A 21,657-nucleotide genomic window follows, 5' to 3' on the forward strand; every position below is an offset into this window, starting at 1 on the left:
GTTCGTTGAGTTCCCATAATAGAGTTGGATTCATCTTTTCTAAGATCACGCGTATTCACGCGCCTAGTGAGAATTTTACAAAAGTTCAACGCATATATATATATATATATATATATATATATATATATATATCTTGCTTATATTACATCAATCGCGTGTTAACGGTCTGCAATGCGACTCCAAAGCTGTGTCAACGGCACGGATATAGATATTTCTCCTGCTACGATCCTACGGGAACGCGTTGAAAATTCTACAGTTACAAGCATAGGATCGCGTGACATTCGACTCTCTCCTCTCTCTCTTTCTCTCTCTCTCTCTCTCTCTCTCTCTCTCACTTGCTTGCTCTTGTTCGCGGAAGGTAACGGAGGTAACTATTAATCGCGGCGTGATCTTAAGGTAAGATCTTCGATCTTAATATCCTTTCGAGCTAAAGGATAAGAATGTACATTTGCGCGTTGTTACTCAGCCTCTTTCATTCCCATTTATATCTCCACAATATCATTACACGAGGATAATTACTCTCTCCACTATCTTCGTTCTGTATTCATTCTTTAATAAAAAGTTAGTCCGCTCTACTTTATTTTCTTTCTTTCTCTCTCTCTCTCTCTCTCTTTCTTTCTTTCTCTTACTCTTTTCCGTGTCGGCATCGCGAAAGCGAAGAGAAGACAAAAGAAGGAGAAGAAACATCGTAATAACGTTCGAAGCCTGAGGCACGATGAACCTCTTCCGTACCGGAGAAGGACGTCGCCTTTAGGCATTGGGCCTTACGTCAAAACAAACATCTTCGCGGCTAGCCCGCGGGTCGAGGAAGGAGGAACTAAGGAGAGTAATCCGCGTAATATCGAGTCGAGCTGGCGTAGGAGGAGGGAAGGAGAACTCGTGTAGCGGTGCGTCAGGGTGGATGACTCTCGAGAATCACCTTGACCAAGACTACCGACGGAGCGAAACAAGAAGGTAAAGAGCAAAGACCAAGAGCATAACGAGAGAGTGAATGAGAGAGAGAGAGAGAGAGATAAAGAGAAAGAGAAAACGAGAGAAGGTCGAATGGATGGATAGTTAGACAGATAGAGAGGCGGCAAATGGCGAGAGAAACTTGAATGAGGCTCGTAGTTGGAATTGTTATAAATCATTGTGGACAGTGGCCGCTAGCTACTGCGAGTACGTTCGTTACAAGCTAGCCGTGCGCGCATATGGGAAAATAATTATTATGAGCAATGATGAGAGGGAGGCTTTTGCAGTATGTTGCCGCCGATGCCGTTTCTCGCTCTCTACCACCCGCTAGAAGGAACCGCAACGCGTTTGTAAACTCGCATACTGAAAGTACGAGCGAGAAAGAGAGAAAAAGAGAAATAGAGAAAGAGAGAGAGAGAGAGAGAGAGAGAGAGATATGATTTCGCGATGGATTATCTCGGTAAACCAACGTTCTTCCTCTCCATCGGATATTGCGTCTTGCTCGAAGGAGCTACACTTTAACGGACCGTTAATAGTTTATGCAAAAGACTTCTATTTGCTCTTTTATCTTTCTACACTCGTATATTTCCCTTTTTCACGGAGAGTAATTAAACGTGCGGAAAGGAAACGATACATACTATCGGACAGATACTCGTCGTCTTTGCGGTCGTAAAATCATATATTTTCGAGAAAGGAAATGCGCTCTCGTTTATCATTAAACTTGTCAAGTCGATTACGAGAACGGTCGAAATACTATTTAGAAATTTTTATGACGATGTATGAAAAGAGAGAGAGAGAGAGAGAGAGAGAGAGAGAGAGAAGTAACGGAACAATTTAACATTATGCTCGGTGACGAAGCATCGTCTGACATTTTTACTCTCGATTTCATTCACTTCTTCAATGAAATATTTATATTTGTAAATTGGATGAGCGAGTATTACCGAAATGCGTCCCGTTTTTGGCCGAGGTCAATCGACGGGATCACGAGCCAACTTTCAATTCTGCAATTTCATTGATTACAATCCCGAACAACCCCATCGGTAGCCAATATAGGAGAGCACTCGCGCGCGCGCGCACAAGTAAGCGTGCAAGCAAGCAAATCGTAGGAAAACGAACACACAGCATCTATGGTAGAAGAGGAAGGGTGGTGAATCCTTAGCATCGAGGCCAATATCGGAGAAACGGCGCCCCGTCTCGTTAGTTTGGCGAAGGAAGTCAAGCAAAAATACAAGGTGCGCTCGCGCGCGCGTGTATCCAATTACGAATGAGAGGAAGATGCGCCAGGATAACGAGAAATATTCATGCTCTCTGAACGCGAAGTTATTCCGCTGTGTTTTCAACTTTGCACCGTCCGAAAGTTAAGAGAATGAATCTTTTCATAAGTTTTCTTTGTAACAAAGAGAGAGAGAGAGAGTGGGAGAGAGAGAGAGAGAGAGAAAGAGAGAAGAAAACGAGAAAAGAAACATGTCTTTCTTTACCACGCGAAAGAAACGCGGTCGCGTTTAATCGATTACACAGTCACTGCTTTTCCTCTCACACAAGGAAGCAGATGAGGAAAGAGAGTGGGACGGAAGTCATCTGAAAATCTTACATTCCTAGCGCGACACGCCGTCCGGAAAGTCGAACGGATTAGTTCTCGCAGAACTAGTGAGAACGCTAACAGGACGTGTCAAAGGAAATGAGAATTCTGTAGGATTCATTTTAAAGAGTAGTTTAGAGGATGAAGATGGGTTCTTGGAAAAGGTACGGTTTATTTCCTCGAATCGTCGTTGAAGCGTTCGTCCGAAATTTTACGAAGATATTTAAATCGCGAATGCCGAAGTTCCTTTCTCGCTCTAAGGTTCGCCATCGACGGTTGATGGTAAAGACGAGGAAGAGGAGAAATAGAAGGAGGAGGACTTTGCTAGCTCGTTGGTGAAAGAGCGACTTCGCAAAGTGCAGAGGGCCATGTCAAAGGGAGAAATTCCTCTCGTGCCTATCGTGTAAAATTGAGTGACTGGATATGAGTGAAGAATTTAGCGAGATAGACGGTAAAAGGAACGGCGAATGGAATAACGTGAAAAGTCGGAAAAAGGGAGGTAGGTAGGTAGGATGGATGGATGGATGGATGGATGGATGTATGTATGTATATATATATGTATGTGCGTATGTACGTTATTCAATAACTACGTATTTTCTTTGATATAACTAACACAATAGAAAAAGAAATGGAAAATCAAAATCGTTTTATAGGGTAATATTTTGTAAGAGATCGTTAAACGATCGTGACGATGTGACGATGGGATTCGTTTTAATGACGGCGTTGACGCGTTAAGTAGAGGATGCCCGTAATTCGTCGGACAGCAAACAGGCGTAATGCGTGCCGAGGATGGCTCGTGTCTATCGCACCGTTGGAATTTACGCGTACGCTCGTGTTCATACGCATTGTTGCATGGAAGGTTTACGTAATACGTTAACGATGCCAACGGTTATTCTCTTCACGCTCGTACATTATTCAGGCATTAGCGGCGAAGCAATTCGTTGCGCGGCCATCGCGTGCGTCATTTCGCGTCTCATTTATCGCGTCGTATTGGAACATCGTTGCGCGAGAGCTTGTTCGCTTGCATGTCTTCGGACTTGCCGGGCTCTTTACTTTTCATTTGAGAAAATCGAATTAATTAATGTCGGATTTAACGGGAGACTGAGCGTCCGAGCATAGATATAACGATCCGAGAGAAATGGGTTTCTCTATGGCTCGAAACTGTTACTCTCGTTCTGAGAGACGAGTCGAGGAAAAGTTTTCAAAGAGTCTTTCGAGCGATTTCAGAGAAATGGAAAAGAGGTAAAGAGAGAAAGAGACGAAATGGTTTCCATCCTCCGACAAAATTTCCTCGACATAGCTTAACGAAAAAGAGGAACGGACTGAACGGTTTTGGTAAATCGAGCGTAGTGAACTTACGTAGTGAATTTGGTACGATTGGGAAAGTCGTCGTCGTTGACGGTCACGAGATTTACTAACTCGCTGAAACATCCCTGTGTTTCTCTCTCTCTCTCTCTCTCTCTCTCTATCTATCTATCTATCTATCTATCTAGAGCATGCGGTGATTATTGATCGTGAACGGGTTAATCGTTTTCCCCTTCTTCTCTTAAACCGTCGCTTGTCCCTCGCACGACTTTTCTTACCGTTACGTAGTCGCTCCCACGACTAGCTCAAGTTAATTATCCTTTTTGCTAGAAGCTACATCGTAGGGAAGACACGAGTAAGGAGACACGAGAAAAGCGATGAACGTCCCTTATGTCCCTTTTAACAACGTCGAACTGGAATCAACATAAGACAATTTGCCTTTTAATAGCGGCATTAGGTGATTTTACGCGCAAGAAAGGTCTAATTTTCAATGTCCAGAGAAAGATTTTACGATGAACATACCACTTCAAGAGACCTTCATTTTCATACCACTCCTTCCACCCTCCATAGTTTAAGAAAAGAAAGATATAAAGGAACGTTAAAGTACCACAGCAGCCGTTTTAGTCAGAGAAGGTTCCGCTGATCTAGCGAACATGGTTAGTGGTGTACGTGCATGCGGCGAAGGTGGTAAAAGACAACGGTAATGACAATCAGAAAGCGATGCCATTACGCCAGGCAAACCCACAGGTGTCCCACGACCTTGCGTGAACGCTTCTCTCTTATACCACGAGAAAGATAAAGAAATAAAAAGAAGGAAAGGGAAAGAAAGAGGAAGAAAGAAAAAGAGAGGGAAAAAGAATGAGAGAGAGAGAGAGAGAGAAAGAGAGAGAGTGAGATCCTTACTACGCATTATAATTTTCTTCCCTCTTGTTTGAAACGCACAGCATCAAACAAGCTGAGCGTGAATAGATTCACGGTTCACAAAGGAGGCAAGAAAGAAGAAGACGAAGAAGAAAAAGAAGAAGAAGAGGCCAGTGAAACGGTTTCTTCGAAACTCGAGCGTTTCTTCCCAGTCATTAAAGCAAGAGATCTCATAACATGGATCACTCTCGACATCAGGAGCACGAAATCCACAAGAAGAACAGGTGTTACTTGTACTTTGTATGTATATATATATATATATATATATATATATATATATATATATATATATATCTTTGTCTCTCGTCAATATAAATCCGCTTAAATAAACGCCTAGAGGGGCGCAAGTTCGTGCGTATATAACACATGTACATGCACACCCACATACACACACACATCCACCATAAATACACGCACGGTATCGAGAGCGCGATAGAGAGAGTTATTCCGCGGTAGTGACTACAACATGATCCAGATATCGAATTGAGTTCTGCGCCAGAAGCACCGAGAGAACGAGAGAGATGAAGGATTGTAGGAAAAATGAAGAAGAGGCAGAGGACCCTTGGGGGGTCAGAAAACCTATGCAAATAATCCGCCTCCCGGAGCAAAGTCCGAAGCGATATAGAAAATGGCTGTGAATCGTAATGTTGCTCCCTCTTCACAGCAAGATCTTTTATCGCGGGTGAACGCACGAATAGCAACACGCCGTCTTTCCTGCTATGTCGCGATAAGGTCCATTGGTTTATTCGTGGAAAGGGAGAAGCGATGGAAAGAGAAGTGGTGAAGGTCGAAGCAGAGAAAGGACGAGCGAGGACAGAAAGAGGGGTGTAATTCTAAAACGAAACGTACTGAAAGCGAAAGAGGTAGAGAGAAGGAAGAAAGAGAGAGAGAGAAAGAGAGGGAGAGAGAGAGAGAGAGAGATTGAATGGATAGAGGAAACGCGTATCTACTACGTTGGTTCATCATCAATCTTTCGACGACAGTGCTGTAGAAACGGGAGGAAGAAGGGGGGAGAGAGACAAAGAGAGAGAGAGAGAGAGAGAGAGAGAGAGAGAGAGAGAGAGAGAGAGAGAGAAAGAGATAGAGAGACAGAAGCTCGCATAATGCGACCAAAGTTTAATTACCACATTACTTTGGCGTTACTCACACCCCTAATTCAACCCTTTCACCCCTTATTCGGTCTGCCACCGTATGCTCCTCTTGTCCAGAGATCCATCACTAGTCGCGACAGTTTGTTCGCGAGAACAGACATGTCGAAGCGAAAGCTCTACAATGAAAGAGAGGGAAAGAGAGAGAGAGAGAGACAAACAGAAAGAGACAGAGAGAGAGAGAGACAAACAGAGAGAGGAGAGTAGATGTTACGTTTAGAGATTCCTTCGGCAGCATCTCGCACCAACTTTAGACTCGTTGATGTACAATACCTCCGTTCGGATATGGACTTCGTAATCCCAGAGCATAGAGTTCTGAACAACGAATTCCAGAATCTCCATTCTCTTCTCCAAAATCCTCGGACCTGATCGAGCTCTCTCTCTCTCTCTCTCTCTCTCTCTCTTTCTCTTTCTCTCTCTCTCTCTCTCTTTCTCTTTCTCTCTCTCTCTCTCTCTCCCTCTCTCTCTTTGGATTCAACAATCACTAGGGTGAGCTTTCTGTTCAAGATCGTGTAAAGCCGACTTCCGCGGTATCTAGTGAGTTAGCAATAGTAGTAACAGTAGTAGAAAACCTAGTAATAGTATCAGTAGTAGTGGCTTGTAGTTCACTTGACAGTTGAAATTGAAGTTGAAGATAAAGATAAAGATAAAGATAAAGATAAAGAAAAAGTTGAAGTTGAAGTTGAAGTACACAGTAGTAATAATTCTCGTATTCTCTCTCATTCGGTTTATTTCACTCTAGCGAAGTATGTAATAGTTCGTCTATGTGTCGGCTGTAGATGGTAGTGAGTAACCACTTAAAGGCGAGGAACTCAGACACGCATAAACCAGTTTCCTGGTTATCCGACTCCTCGCATTTTCCTGCTCGACACACGGCGCGTCGAACCCGCATGGAACGTACCATTAATGGAGGCTTCCATCGACTCGATTCTAGCGAGACTCGCGATCAAGAGACGATCTGTTCGCGACCGCTTAAAAGCTCCCGTTCTATATTTTCGCGTTTCTCTTTCACTCTCTTTCTTTCTCTTTCTACTCTTTCTCTCTCTCTCTTTCTCTCTCGCTCTTTTTGTCTCTTTATTGTTTTAAAAACGACGACAATAAAAGAAGAGTAAACAGGTAGATAAATAAAAAAAAAAAAAAACGATGAAAAATTACTTCGCAATTCTACGCGGTCCTAATACTTCACTCTCGATATCAATTTTAAAACGAAGATTCTCTTAACATCTTCCTACGAATCGACTCGGGAGACGAATTATGGCTTCCTGAGAAAAAAAAAACTCTTATCGAGTATACCGCTTACTTTCCAACGTACGGTAGACGATACGGAAAACATGGGATATTTCGTTTCGCGATACGGGAGAATCCGCAAAGGAGTTTAGAGACTTTAGGATTACCTTAAGAGACTGCCGGCGCGATAAAGTGGTACGAATTAAATCACTCGAAGTGACTTTACGATGCGGGTTGCATCCATAAATTTGAAGGAGCAAGCAGAGGAGCGAGCAGAGGAAGAAAGAGAGGGAAAAAGAGAGAAATATATCGGGAAGGGGAGGGGAAAGGGAAGGAGGAGGAGGAGGAGGAGGAGTGTTGTAGAAACTCCGATGGAATCTACACGAGCAAGGCACACGAATGCACTCTTATAACCTTCTGCATAACTTTGAGAATCCGCTTGACCGAATACCAGTATCGAGAACAGCCTTACGCCGTTATGTGATAAGTCGCGCGTCCGTTAATGTTTTACCTCGGCGGCTCGTACGTACGTCAGTGATCACCTTATACAGGTGGTAACACGCACAAGCGGGTCAAAGAGTATAGAATATTTTGATTAGCGCGCGTAGCAACGCGATCCTTAGGGCCAAACCGCATCAAACTTAGATAACGTCATTCTATATATCACTCATGTCACGTAATCGAACGAAACTTTACGACCCGTAGGCAGAGGAGTTTTGAGAAATATATACATACATATATATATATATATATATATATATATATATATATATATATATATTTTCGTCGAGACGAAAGTTCAATGGCACGGAAAAAAAAGAAAGGAAAAGAGAGAAAGAGAGAAGAAGAGAGAGAGGCAGACAGATAGACAGACTGAGAACGATAAGCATTCCCGTTTCATTTTACATTGGAAATGAGTGAGCCCACACGAGAGAAATATCTTCCCATCCGCTTCCGTTCTCGGTTTCTTATGTCTTCCTACGTATAATAATAATCGACAAACGCGTTCGTTAAATGCCGTAAAATTTTCAGTGATTCCGAAAGGCACGTAAGCTAACGAGTTCCCAGTTCTTCTTCGTAGTACTACACTATATACCTTGAAACCACTAACGAACAGGATCGCAGTTGCGTTTTGTCTATGACAAGGACGAGATATAGGAAGGCATTCAAGAGAAGACGAAAAAGAAGAAGGTTCTAAATGGGCGTAAAAACTCGATTGAAGTTCAGTAACGATAGCAGTCCTCGTAAAATGAACAAGTAGAAAGAGAAAGATAAAGAGAGAGAGAGAGAGAGAGAGAGAGAGAAAGAGTGAGAGTGAGAGTGAGAGAAAGAGAGGGAGAAAGAGTGAGAATGAGAGAGAAAGAAAGAGAGAGAGAGAGAGAGAGAGAGAGAAAGAAAAAGAGAAAGATCAGAACGTCGATTGGATTCGTTGCCTCTATTACCATCTTTATTATGAAGCCGTACGAGTAAAAGTCCGAAGGGATACGTATCTCTTTTTCTTTCTCTTTTGTACGAATAATCCTAAGGGAACAGGTCGAGAGCAGGACATTGGGTCGAACGGACGTTCAAGGGCGAATGGATAGCGGTCGGTCGTAAATCGAACCTCTTCGACGCCGCCTTCATCGTCCTCTCGAACCTCCTCCCGTCGTTGAAACGATCGTTTTCCGGCGAAATTCCATGGCTCGAGATCGCGATTGAACCCGATGGGACATCCAGAAACCGTTACTTCGAGAGAGCCGCGGTGACGCGATGGCGTAGGCACCTGGTACGAGTTCCGTTCGCCCTACCTCTTTCTCTCTTTCTCTCTTTCTCTCTTTCTCTCTCTCTCTCTCTCTCTTTCTTTCTTTTTCTCTTTCTCTCTCTTTCTTTCTACTCATCCTCCATTCTTCCTCTTTCTCTCTCTTTCCTTTTCACACTCGATCTCCCACTCTCGCTTCCCGACCTTTTTCTTCTGCCTTCTCCCCTCCTCTTCTCCTTTCTTCTTCTTCCTTCTCCGTTCAACGAGCTTCGTGTCTCTGTCTCTCTATCTCTGTCTCTCTCTCTCTCTCTCTCTCTCTCTCTCTCTATCTATCTATCTATCTCTCTTTCTCTTTTTCCACGGTACGAGAGTCTCTCGAAGCAACAGTGGCGGCAGCGATGGCAGCGGCGTCGGCGGCGGTGACGGTGGCGGTGGCGGCGGCGGCAGTCGCGCATGAATCGACTAAGACCATATCCAAAGACACTGATGCTTCTTCTAACGCTGGGTCGCAATGTTCACACGTGCATTGGACATTTTGTTCTCTTTGCCTTCTTTCCCATTTCCCTCTGTTTTCCTCGAAGCTTCGCCTTCGTTTCCTCCCTTTTAAAACTTCACATCTTCGAACCAGTTACGCTGAAGAGAAGTTGAAGTTGTAATTATCGACACTCCGGTAGAGATCATTAACGCCTAGATACGCCGTATATACTTTATTCTCCTTGCCTCGTGGAAGAAACAGATTGAGAAGATAATTATTATAATAATAGTATTTCAAGCTTTTGTTTTTTTCTCTCTCATTTTCATAGGACAGTTGTAATATGTTTTGTTTTCCCATTCCAAGTGCGAACATTATCGTTGGTAACTACAACGAGAAGGAATTGCTTTTATCCAAATCGTCCTCTCTCTCTCTCTCTCTTTCTCTCTCTCTCTCTCTCACTCTCTCTCTCTCTCTTCCTAGAGGTGCAAAGAGTACGTCGAACTATTTCGCGTTGCTCACAGGATTAAGCGTATTCCAAAGTCCTTAACGAGCTAACGTTCCGGGGTTCCGCGAAATAAATTAATTTCGCAGCCGATTCGGTGCAACGGTGCTCTCCAAAACGAACGGTCGAACTTCCGCCGCATTGTGGTCGAGTTAGGAAAGAGGGAGGTGGGAGGGAGGAAGTGAAAAGGAGAAAGATAGATAGATAGATAGATAGAGAGAGAGAGACAGAGAGAGAGAGAGAGGAAAAGAGAGAGAGAGAGATATTAGTAGAGAGAGCAGCGCTTAGCTCGAAGCGCTTAGAGGAATGTGCCGAATTATGCAGTACCTATGACTACGATATGCGATGGTCTCTCAGACGGAATATGAAAAATTGCTTGACGTTGAAGTCATTTGTTATTCCGTACAAAGCCGATTGCCAGTGATTATTAATTACGATTGTAAAGGGGCCTTTTGACCGAGCGAATATCCATGTCGTTTTGCTTCTACGTACAATAAAGCTCGAGCGATAATAATCATTATTATTACTCTTACTGCGAGGCCGGTTCGAAGCTACATAGCTTCTTTAATGATGTTTCTACTTTGTACACCTAAGTACGTTTAATCTGTGGTACATAAAAAAGATCATTAACGCGATAATTGTCGTTATTATTAATATACTACCGGTAGTACAATACTTATCACACGTCTATCCAAATTCAGTCGAACAGACGGACGTAGTATCAGGAAATCGGTGAACGATCAAAGTTGAACAGTTAGATATCTTTGCCGAGGTCAAATCTATGAGAAGCATTGGAGTTCAGAGAACTCGAAACGCCCACGCATAAAATCGACACGAATATCTTTATGGTGATCGCAGCTTTACAATGCGACAACGGTCGACGAAAATACCGTTTCTCAAATACTCCTTCGATCCACGTAAGTGATAGAAAGAAGCATACATGGAAGTAAAAGCGGAAAAATGAAAGATAGATCGAAGATGAGGAAACATAAGAGACAGACGAAAAAGAAAAAGAAGAAGAAGAAGAAGAAGAAGAAAAGAATGCGAGCAGAGAAAAAGCGCGAGCGAAGTCAAGAAAAAGAAAAAAAAGAAAAAGAGGTTTTGAGGTTGGGTGAGACGGTCTTTTCATTAATGTTCCCGTTAGATAAAATTTAGTCCGATGATCGTGCCAAAGTGAGAGATACAAAGAAGGAAAGAGGAATTCGACAATGAGCGACGACACGCAAGTTTCGTGATCGACGAATGAGAGTAGAGGGAGACAGAAGAGGGACGGTAGGAGAAGTATCGAGAGAGAGGGAGAGAGAGAAAGAGAGAGAGAGAGAGAGAGAAAGAGGGGGAAGGAGAGACAAGAGAAAGGAGGGAAAAAGAAGGAAAGAGGAACACGATGTTTCGAATGGTGTCGCGATCGAATTGTGCGTACCGTTCTGTCCTCCTTAGGTAGTGGCGGCTGGAGTACTCGGGCCCCTTCGATACCCTCCCGAGAGCTCGTCCGGACCCCCTCCGGGCCCCAGTGGACCCCACCGGATCCCTCCGGAGGCCCCAATCCCCCTTCCCCCGTAACCGCGTGAACGCGCGCGCGCGCGCGCAAGACCCAACAGACGTCTTCAGTCCGCTCGAGGAGGAAGAGGAGCCCGAGCGAACACGGCCAGGTGTATCCGACACGCAGTGTGCCTAAGAGCCGCCAGCCGGTCGACATCGTTATACCCTCTTGCTCGTAGCTCGCTCGTAGTTCACCCGTAGCTTGCTTCTTGTACCCCGGCAAGGAAGCTGCAACGTCTCGCGGAGAACGTACATTACCATTGCAAATCGTCGACCCTCGTGTCGGGCCGCAAGTCAACCGATTTCGAAGTGGTTGGACACGCGTACGCGATAAATAAATACTCTTTGCGTTCCTGGCTGGCTACTGCCAACTACGTTGGTAGCTGTCCCATATCAGAACAGAACGCGTTGTCCCCTTTCTACATATTTTTTTTATTTTTAACGTCGTCTTCGTCGCCGTTGTTGCTGTTGTTATTTCCCTGCTGCTGTTGCCGTTGCTACTGCTCTTGCTGCTGCTGTTGCTGTTACCTAATACTATTACTACTACTACCAACATTACTACTTCTGTTGTTACCATCGCGCTCCAGCATTCGCAGTGTGCGCGTTTTACCGTTTCTCCATTGTGTGTAATCGCGCGAGCGCCAGCGCGCACATTCTCCTTCCAACGTGTTATACGACCTCCTCTTCCTCCTCCTCCTCCTCCTCCTCCTCTGCATCTTCTTCTTCTTCTTCTTCTTCTTCTTCTCGTGAGAAAACACTTCAACGTGGAATTTAGTTTCCGCCTGTGAGACACGCCGATCGCGATCGTAGCGAGCTACAAAGGAGAATATATGTATACACATATACTTATACAAACCTAGAGAATTTCCAGTGTGCGGGTGTGCTCCTTCGTTACGAACGAAAAACGATTACGTAGGTACGATCTTTCCTTCTTTTTCTTTCATTTATTTTCATTTTATCTTTTTGCTTATGTTTCTCAGAAAAATGTTGGAGAATAAGTCAAAAAAAAAGTTTGCGTTGACGCGTGATGATGATCGTTTATAAAGAACAACTCGCGAAATTAAATCGGTATATTTCATCAAAGGCGTTCCGGTGGAACGAGGTCGACGACGTTCACGCGATCATCCTAGCACGCACTCGGTACGCGCCGATGGCGGATGGACGTCGATTACGGCGCATAAACTCGCGGATCAAGTTCTCCCTCGACATGTTTTTCTACGTCCTCTTCTCGTTCTACTCGATCCGCGCGAGCGACTTCGACCTGCTTTGATTTTACGGAAAGACACGTTTCTCTCTTTCTTTATTTGTATATATATATATATATATATATATATATATATATATATATATATATGTATATATATACATACACCATCTTTATATATATATCTATATATTTCTCTCATACCTTTTAAAATAGAAAGAAAATCTCAGATTAAATCCTTTTCGTTTTGTTTTTCTTTTTCAGATTACGTAATCGACAATAAAAAAAGAAAACTCGAAGAAGAAGATAGATCATATCCCGATCAAAATGACGAATCGAAGACAGTGCTTTCATCGACAAGTGCTCGGTTTGCTACTCCTTTTACAAGCAAGCATTCGGTCCGGGCACGTGGTACACGTGGCCGAGGCAGTAGAAACTGCTCACGCGGCCGATCCACCGCCCTCGGCATCGGTACCCACTAGCGTCTCAGGGCCGGATTACACCGGGCCGTCAGCCGGTGCCGACGAATGCGATCCAGAGATGGTCGGCTTCGAGCTGATTACCGGCTATGTATACACCGCGCCCACGAACATGCTCGAGTCCATACCGGGCACGTTGATGCTCACCGACTGTCTCGAAACCTGTCAAGCGAACGATTCTTGCCAGGCGGTCAACTACGAGACCGGTCTTTGCGTTCTATTCAGCTCTAACGCCGACAGCAATCCAGGTAAGATTGAATCGTTATCGACCGGGAAACGGTTCGTCGAGAAGAGCACCGTAACGGGTTAAAGGGACGTAGGAGGAGTAAGGGAATAAAGAAAAAAGGGACATGAGGGGGAACTGGGAAGGTAGAGAAACGTCGACTATTCGAAGAGACTCGTCGATTCGACTTCTTCCGTTACGAACTTGTCCTCTTTCTTTCTTTACGTTACGACGACGACGACGACGACGACGACGAAAACGACATCGACGTTGTATGTATATATGCATAGCTACGAATATTCTACGAGCTACTTAAGTATTCCTGCGTGGAATTGCTGAACGGAGAAGTCGTATTTCGGGATGTATAAGGTCATTTTCCTTCGTAACGCTTAATGATTCCACAGTAGAAGTCGTTAAAAGAAATACCAGAATGGTACGATCATCAATAGCTATAATCTAAATAGAAAGGATTGTAAGGAAATGTCCATTTCGTAGACATATTCGATCAACGATTGATCGTTGATCAGCTCTTTCAATTATTTAAAAAAAAAATCTCGCGGACGTTTATTAATAGGGAAACTTTATTAAAATGCTTAAAACGAGATAAAACTAATTAGATAAAAATTTCATACGATTAATTAGGTTTTATAAAGTAACAATCTATCTATAGAGATTAAAATCCGTTTAAAGATCATGAAAAGCATAGAACCAAAGTGGACGGTGGCGTGTAGGCGGTGAGAATGTTTTTAAACGGCTTTCGTGACTCCTTCATTTTTTCTTTTTTTCCATTGAATGAGAATCAAGATGCTTAGCAATGCAAACGTACCGCGGAGACAGCGGTTCATGGCTCTAAGTGGAAAGAGACCGACGCGTGTCAGACATCGTCGCGCGTTCCAAGATACGCGAGAAGAATAATAACGACCGTCTTATGCTCTTACAGTGAGCGTTAGCTTATGTAAATAACCGCGAGGTCTTACGAATAATATTTCGTTTCTTTATCGTTTTATCAAATTCAATTTATAATTTCTTGATCAAATACCCATCGCTAAAATATTCTATCTCTGTTAACTGTCTTCCCGACACTTTTGTGAAACTCATTATTAATTAATTATAATGCTTAATGGCATTTTTTAAGAACATGTCTAGGTCAAATTTTAATAATTTTTGAAGAATGGACTTAATGCCAATACTCGCACAAGATTGGTCATTTTATTCGATAAAAAGTATAAAAGATAATAAAATAATTTCATTATAATTGATATAATGAATAAAAATATTATTAAAAGTGGACCACTATGTTTTAACAGTATAGAATAATTATCGTTGATTCGAAGAGCAAAATTTCACATTATATGAATGGAAACATTATCTCCCCGATATCGGGCGATAACGAGTCAATGTTCATTTTGCTCTCTCTCTCTCTCTCTCTCTCTCTCTCTCTCTCTCTCTGTCTTTCTATTTTTTCTATCGTTCAGCGAATAGTCTCCTTTCATCATTGAAACGTTTGAATTCCTTTCAATGAAAAATAAGGAGTACTCGTTTATACCTACTTAATTTTTCTAGTAAACGTTTCTATCGATTTTATTACATTCAAAAGAGAACATCTACGATCTCTTGTGTAAAAAAAAAAAAAAAAAAAAAAATGAAAAATCAAATGATCAATTTCTTGTAACAAACTCGTATGGATCTTGAATAAAATGCGATCGGAATTATATTAAAAGGTCGAAGGGATCGATGCAAATCTTTTTAACGCGACACTGATTCCAAGTTAATTCTTTTTATCCAATGAATATCGAACGGAGAAAGCTTTGAATCTTGGTAATCGTTAATGCACTTCTCATCTGCAATATTCATCGACTCGTTCCGTAATTCTTCGTTCATTCCATTACGACCCTTTGCTTAAGATAGCATATCTTTGATTTTTAATCTTCACTATCTACTTTGGCTAAGACTTATATAAAGTTTACAGAAAAAGATTAAATCTCAGTGATATCCATTAAAACGAACGAGTACGCAGATTTCACAATTCCAAGATTATACTACGGCATTCGTTAAAACGAAAGAGTAAAACATTAATGCGCTTCGATGGTAGCAATAAATGTAGTGGTTTCATGCACTCGACAATTCGTTAGCGTTAACGTTCCTGTTATCGACAACGCGAATAATGCCCATCGCAGTGTGTTAAAATAAAAGAATTCGGAAGAGCGTGAATGTACACGTATCGTTTCGGTGGAACAACATTTGCGTTCTGGGTAAATCGAAAAAAACAATTTGGACTAACGCGTAGGGAACAAAAACATTTGTAAAATCGACGCTAGCCAGCGTAAAGAGATCGTTAAACGAATCTATGGGGACGGAGAGAAGGGGGATCAACGGGGGCCACCGACCGATGCATTCACAGTTTTTATCGAACTTCTCTGCTTCTTTATTTTGAAAACGAATTAAAAGTACAATCTACATTGTCAGCTGCTGGCAACCATCGTAGTGGTTCCTCATGAATAATGAATACCGGTATAAGTGTAATAAGAGGCATACTAATTGAATCTTCCGGGGTGTAATTAATATAAACTACGTCGGCCGTAGAAGCGCGGACTGTGAGCATTAATTAAACAACGAATGAGTTGCTACGTCTTCCTAAGAGAAGAACGGTATTGTTTCGTAGAAATCTTTGAAGCTACCCGTTAGAGCCTTTTCAGACCATTATAATGGGTTATTGCGCAAATTAGCTTGGAAAATGAATCATTACCTTATAAGGTTCAAGATTCAAGGCGAAGATCAAAGACCGTCACATTCGACTTTGAAGAAAGACGGACGGATCGAGGAAGAATAGAAAGACGATTGGTCGATTGCTTTTTGAAAAGTACACCTCGAACTCATATCGCGGAAGCACGTTCGACGATTCTCACTTTCTTACGAGTTACCATTAATTCTATCGTCGTAATATTTTCCTTTTCTTTTTTTTTTTCTTTCTTCCACAAGATTCTTTTATCGAATCTTCCCGTCTACGTTGATACATGTATCGCTTTACACCCGGCCGACGAGCGTAGAAATCTTTTCGTTCCACCGAACGACAAAACAAGAATGCCGCAAGAACGTCCGAAATAATCGACGAGCCGTGGCATTCGTTTCATGTTGAAGCGTTCTTACGTTCATCGCAGTCGTAGATACCACCATAGGCGGAACAAATCCCATCAGAGGACCATTCTTCACCTCAATTTTAACGTCGCGATACGGCACTCCGAGCTCCGTTGTTCGTTTCGTTCGATCGTCGAATGAAAAAAAAAAAAAAAAAAAAAAAAGAAAAAAACACTATGTTTTCAACGTTCTCTTTCTACTGCTCTATCTATCTTTCTCTTTTACCGGCTTTAATTTTTATTTCTTTGTACTCTCCTCGTCGATCTTCGACTTCGTGCCATCTCTTAAAGCGGACTTTTAACGGTCCTCAAAGGAAAATTATCCTACCGTATCGTTCACCCGATGAATCGTATAATTAAAATCTTGTAATATATCTCGTTGCGGTAATTAAATCACTTAAGACGAGAACTTCCAACGGCAAGCAGCGTTCCATTTTGCTCGGCGAAACAATTAGCTCAGTCTCGGTTTCGATATTCAAGTAACGCCGATCGCGTGTAAGATCGTGTTTGCCCGTTAACGTGGCATAAAGGCACGATATATAGGAAGAGGAAGAGAAAAAGCGCGATATAAAGAGTGAGAAGATTGGTTGGTAGGCTGGTAGGTAGGTAAGTAGGTATTAGGTAGATAGGAAGGAACAAGGAAGGATAGAAGGAAGGAAAGATGCAAAGGGATTGTACTTAGGGTTAACTTTTCTCAAGGATAGAGCGTGACTCGTAGCATCCGACCTACGGCCATGGCTGTGCGTGACAGCTTGACGTCTACAAAGTATCTACTTCTTTTTCTCCTTTTACTTTTCTTCTCCTATCCACTTACCCATCTTCAATCTCGCACTCTTCGGATAAGGGACGATGAAAAGCGGACGATTTTAAGTTTAATTACGTTGGCTCAGAGACACGGAAGACAGTCGCGTTTCCGTAGAAAAGAAGTTACTGTGAAACGGAAACGGAAGACGAAAAAGAGGTAGACACAGAGATTAGATAGAAAGAAAGAGAGAGAGAGAGAGAGAGAGAGAGAGAGAGAGAAAGAGAGAAAGAGAGAAGGAACTAGGAAAGAACGGTTGAAGATCAGAGAAAATCGTGGCCGGTATCCAGCAAGGATGAGACAAATCCGGTCACGCTTTGATGACATCCTGACAGGAGCTTCCTACGATGTCGATTCATGAATGGTTCTCTCCCCTCCTCCCTCTCTCTTTCTCTCTCTTCCTTTCTCCGTCTCTCTTTCTCATTCGAGTCGTCGGCATTGCCAAGATCACCGTTTCTTTATCCGAAAAAAGGTTTTACCGCAAATCGGATTTTTCTTCTGGCAGCGAAACGAATAGAATCCGCTCGCCATGTTGCATCGTCAACCAACGTACGTGCCGCGTTCTTCGTGATCGACGTGCGACGACAATAACAACGAACGAACGAACGAACGACGACGACGACGAGTACGCGGTGCTTCGCGATCGCAAAACTTTCTTCCGTGCCGTTAGTCGATGAGAGATGAGCGTTTGTCGTTCCTAAGAGGAAGATAGAAAGAATGAGAGAGAGAGAGAGAGAGAGAGAGAGAGGGAGAGGGGGGAGCGAAGAGGAAGAAGAAGGTGGAATGCAGAGACGACCTCTCTTCCTTCTAGCTTTCGTTCGTAATGCGCTTTGCTTTGTCGTAGTTACCGTCCACATCGAAACCGCGAAGAACCATTTGGCACACGAGGTGCCGCCGACGACCACTCTGGTAATTAGTTTCTGGACGATATAACCGAGTCTACGAACGATAAAGGCCGAGATACGATTCTTGCCTGTGGTATCCGTTTACGAGACTAATCGCGATATATTATTATTATTATTATTATTATTATTATTATTATTATTATTATTATTATTATTATTATTATTATTATTATTATTATTATTATATCATCATCAGCTTTATTATTATCATCATTATTATTATTAATCGTAGTAATAATTATTATAAATAATAGTAAGAAAATGTCGGATCTCATTCTCGAAAAATTACCTTATTAATTTGCAAGTGAAAAAAAAAAAAAAGAAAAGAAAAAGTATGAACATGTCTTTTCACGATACACATGTATTTTATATTATAAAGAGAAGACCGATCTTTCCGGATATAGTTTTCTCATTGAAAGTAACGGTGTCGAATCGAAAAAGTGCATCTACCGTGGTGATGATGCTAGGCGAACGGAAATTGATATGCGCTGGAGAGAATGCTCTCGCGACTATGTACGCGGAGAGCCATTTTCCACTTCTTACGAGCCCGCTTCTTCCATCGTTCTATCGTACTTTGTGATTTCGTATCCCCCTTCTTCTCCTTTTCCTTCTCCTACTCCTTTTCCTTCTTACCGATGCGTGTATTCTCTTTCGTATTACATCCAGTTCAATTTTTCTTCTCTAACATGGCAGACCGACAAAAGAGACAAAAGGCACCGTCCATCGTATATCGCCGTCTTAAGGTCCACCCGCTTAGACGTATCTATGCGAAATGCTTAAGCCTCTCGACCCGAGTCATTTTTCACTCTTATCCAGCTTTTATTCGTACAACCAACAGTGGCATTCTCTCACTTCTCTCTCTCTCTCTCTCTCTCTATCTTTCTCTCTCATCGTATACATACCTATAAGTGTATCCAAAGAAACAGATACGATAGTAAAGTATCCAAGTTATATAGCAACCGTTTCAAAAGATATAAGAGAGATGAGTAAGAGAAAGGAGGAAAATCGCGATCGATATCGAAAGAAGGAAGTTTATAAAGATACAGAAGGGATAAGTAACTGCCCTTTGGATATGAAGGAGGAAGATAAAGAGAAAGAAAAAGAAGTAACAATAATCAGTCTGATAGAGCTTGAAACTTTTCTTTCACATTTGTATAAAACCCGATTAGAACGAATAGAAGTTCAATATCAAGTTCGCACTTGTTTCTTGTCAGGCAAACGTTAAATTCATTGTGGAGATTTGAGCATTAAAGAATTTTGATATACGTTTAAATGTGTATGTCACGTATTCGAATCAAGATAAAAGATTAATGGAAGCATCTCAATAGCATCACGATGTCTTCTCGATGAAGAGAAAAAAAGAAGATTTGTCTTTGACCTAGATAAAACCAAACGTGTATTCGGAAGGTAGATAAACGGACTCGAAGGGAATGCGGTCGACAGCTGAAAGAATGAGACACACGAAGGTGTTTAACGATTCACCAAGTCGTATTTGTCGTGGTCACCCGCTGCATTACGAGCAACGTTGCCATCATCTTCGTTCTCATCGTTGTCGTCGTAGTTGTTGTCGTCGTCGTCGACGTCGTCGTTGTCGTATAACGGAGCCCGTCCGCATACCACCGACATGCGATCTTGCGATTCGTAGTCGAGACTATTATACCGCACGTGTATAACGTTTGGGATCGATGCATAATAACGATTTCCATATAAAACGCAAGAGTAAGTTACTTTTAGTCCTAATAGACGGTGTTCCATTTAATGAGAGAAACTAACGTTGTTCATGTCACTCCTTTAAATGCGATTTCAACGTTTCTCCCTCTCTTTCTCTTTCTCTCTCTTTCTCTCTCTTTCTCTCTTTCTCTCTCTCTCTCTCTCTCTCTCTCTCTTCTTTTCTCGAAGAAATTGATTTAAAATAGATAGTATAGACTAGCTCTTGTTATTTTTTTTTGTTCATCGGGAAGAATAATGAGGATGCAGAAAGGATCGTCATGCGTACGATCGAAGTTTTCTTGGAAGCTTTCAATCTGAGCGATCTATGAAATATTCATCGGGATGGACGCGGTGCGTGAATCGATTGAGAAGGACGATTATAAGGGTTTATCGCTATTCTTAGAAAGTCTACGTCAAGGGTTTATATACACATGCTTGCATAACTATAGATCGTTGATATAACTAATGAGACAAAAGATATATTTTCAAATGAGGAACTGCAAATTATTTATATCGATTGCGTTACAATGCGACAGATGAATTACCTCGACAGATTTAAAGTTCAAATTTTCCCAGAGAAATTCGTAGTCTAAGGGAAGACAGTTTGGCAAACGGTCGATGCATGGCGACGTTTTCACGGAGAGCAGCCATCGGTATAACCGCGAAGTCGTGCTTCGGCGAAGCTGGCAGACCGGTGTGACAAATTACACATAATTCACGAGTCAATTTCACACATGGCTGTCCTGGCGAAGAGAAAAAGAGACGAGAAGCGTGCGAAGCCACCAGAGCTACGCGAGCCAATTCGAAAAACCTCTTTCTCGTAACATGGAGTACGAGTAAACAATCCAAGCAAGCTAACTAATACTTACGAGCATTCTTTGAGATGTCGAACACGATTCTCTTTTGCTCTTTATCACCGGGAAAAGATCGTGATATATTTTTCTCTCTTGAATTTCCCGTACCATGCTTTCAATCTTTAAACATTTATAAAGAGAAGCTTGGACGTATCCACAGAAATACGAGCACGCTTGACAAAAATCACAGGATAAAATTATAATTTCGTGAGAAGATTGAAACTCGGTAACAATATGCTATTTCGAACGGTAAAAGAAGAAATCTTCGATCACACAATATACCGAATATGAAAAAGCTAACAACTATAATCCTCTCTTCTTGATGGTCATTCACTTAACTCGAATTGTACCATGCCATAGAGAAGTCTGATACTCGAGGAAATCGTTTGTTCTCTGGATGATCAACTGGGGCCTTATGTAGGTGAGCCATGTCTTTTCTTTTTTTTTTCTTTTTTCTTTTTTTTTGCGTATACACAGTCTGCCAGACGATGAGCATTGCGTGTCGGGTCGTAGCACTGTGCCTGAATACCGAAGGAGAAGGGACATAGTGAGGGAAGAGGAAGAGAAACATAGAGTATATACGGGCTGGATTCCAAATAGCCGTGGGAAGTACCGTGGGCCCGATGCCTCGGGAATACTAAATACTTCGTGCTCATTGCACACAAGTCCACGATTCGCATTAATACTGTCACATACATATTATACACACGTAACGTTCCACCTTGTTCGACCGTTAATATCGTTCAAATGGACTCGATTGGAGCCAACAATCTACATCGTGATTTTATCTAACATGGTTTCCTTTCGCTAAGATTATTTTTCGTTTCACGAACAAACTTCGAATTCTTTTTTAGCACCAATCGCGTTTAGACTTTTAGAATTAATTTACATCTACCAACGATGAATTAATTTAAGATGCTAGGAAACATTTTACGGGCGTGAACTCTTCGCAAGATGGTAT

At 42.2% G+C, this 21,657-nt stretch overlaps 2 protein-coding genes across 3 annotated transcripts in view; one reads left to right on the top strand and one right to left on the bottom strand.

Annotated features, from left to right (window-relative positions):
• LOC124430889 (autophagy-related protein 16-1) overlaps positions 1-21,657 on the bottom strand; it is a 339,078-nt gene that overhangs the window by 134,508 nt on the left and 182,913 nt on the right. The gene's annotated exons all lie outside the window — the stretch shown is intronic.
• Positions 12,181-21,657, top strand: part of LOC124430882 — a 57,919-nt gene continuing 48,442 nt past the window's right edge. The window contains exons 1-2 of the mRNA XM_046978079.1: positions 12,181-12,301; positions 12,854-13,316. Coding sequence (XP_046834035.1) covers positions 12,917-13,316 — 400 coding nt within the window. The 5' untranslated portion in view covers positions 12,181-12,301; positions 12,854-12,916. The remainder of the gene's footprint in view (positions 12,302-12,853; positions 13,317-21,657) is intronic.

The sequence above is a fragment of the Vespa crabro genome, chromosome 1, assembly GCF_910589235.1.
Source record: "Vespa crabro chromosome 1, iyVesCrab1.2, whole genome shotgun sequence".
Lineage (NCBI taxonomy): Eukaryota > Metazoa > Arthropoda > Insecta > Hymenoptera > Vespidae > Vespa > Vespa crabro.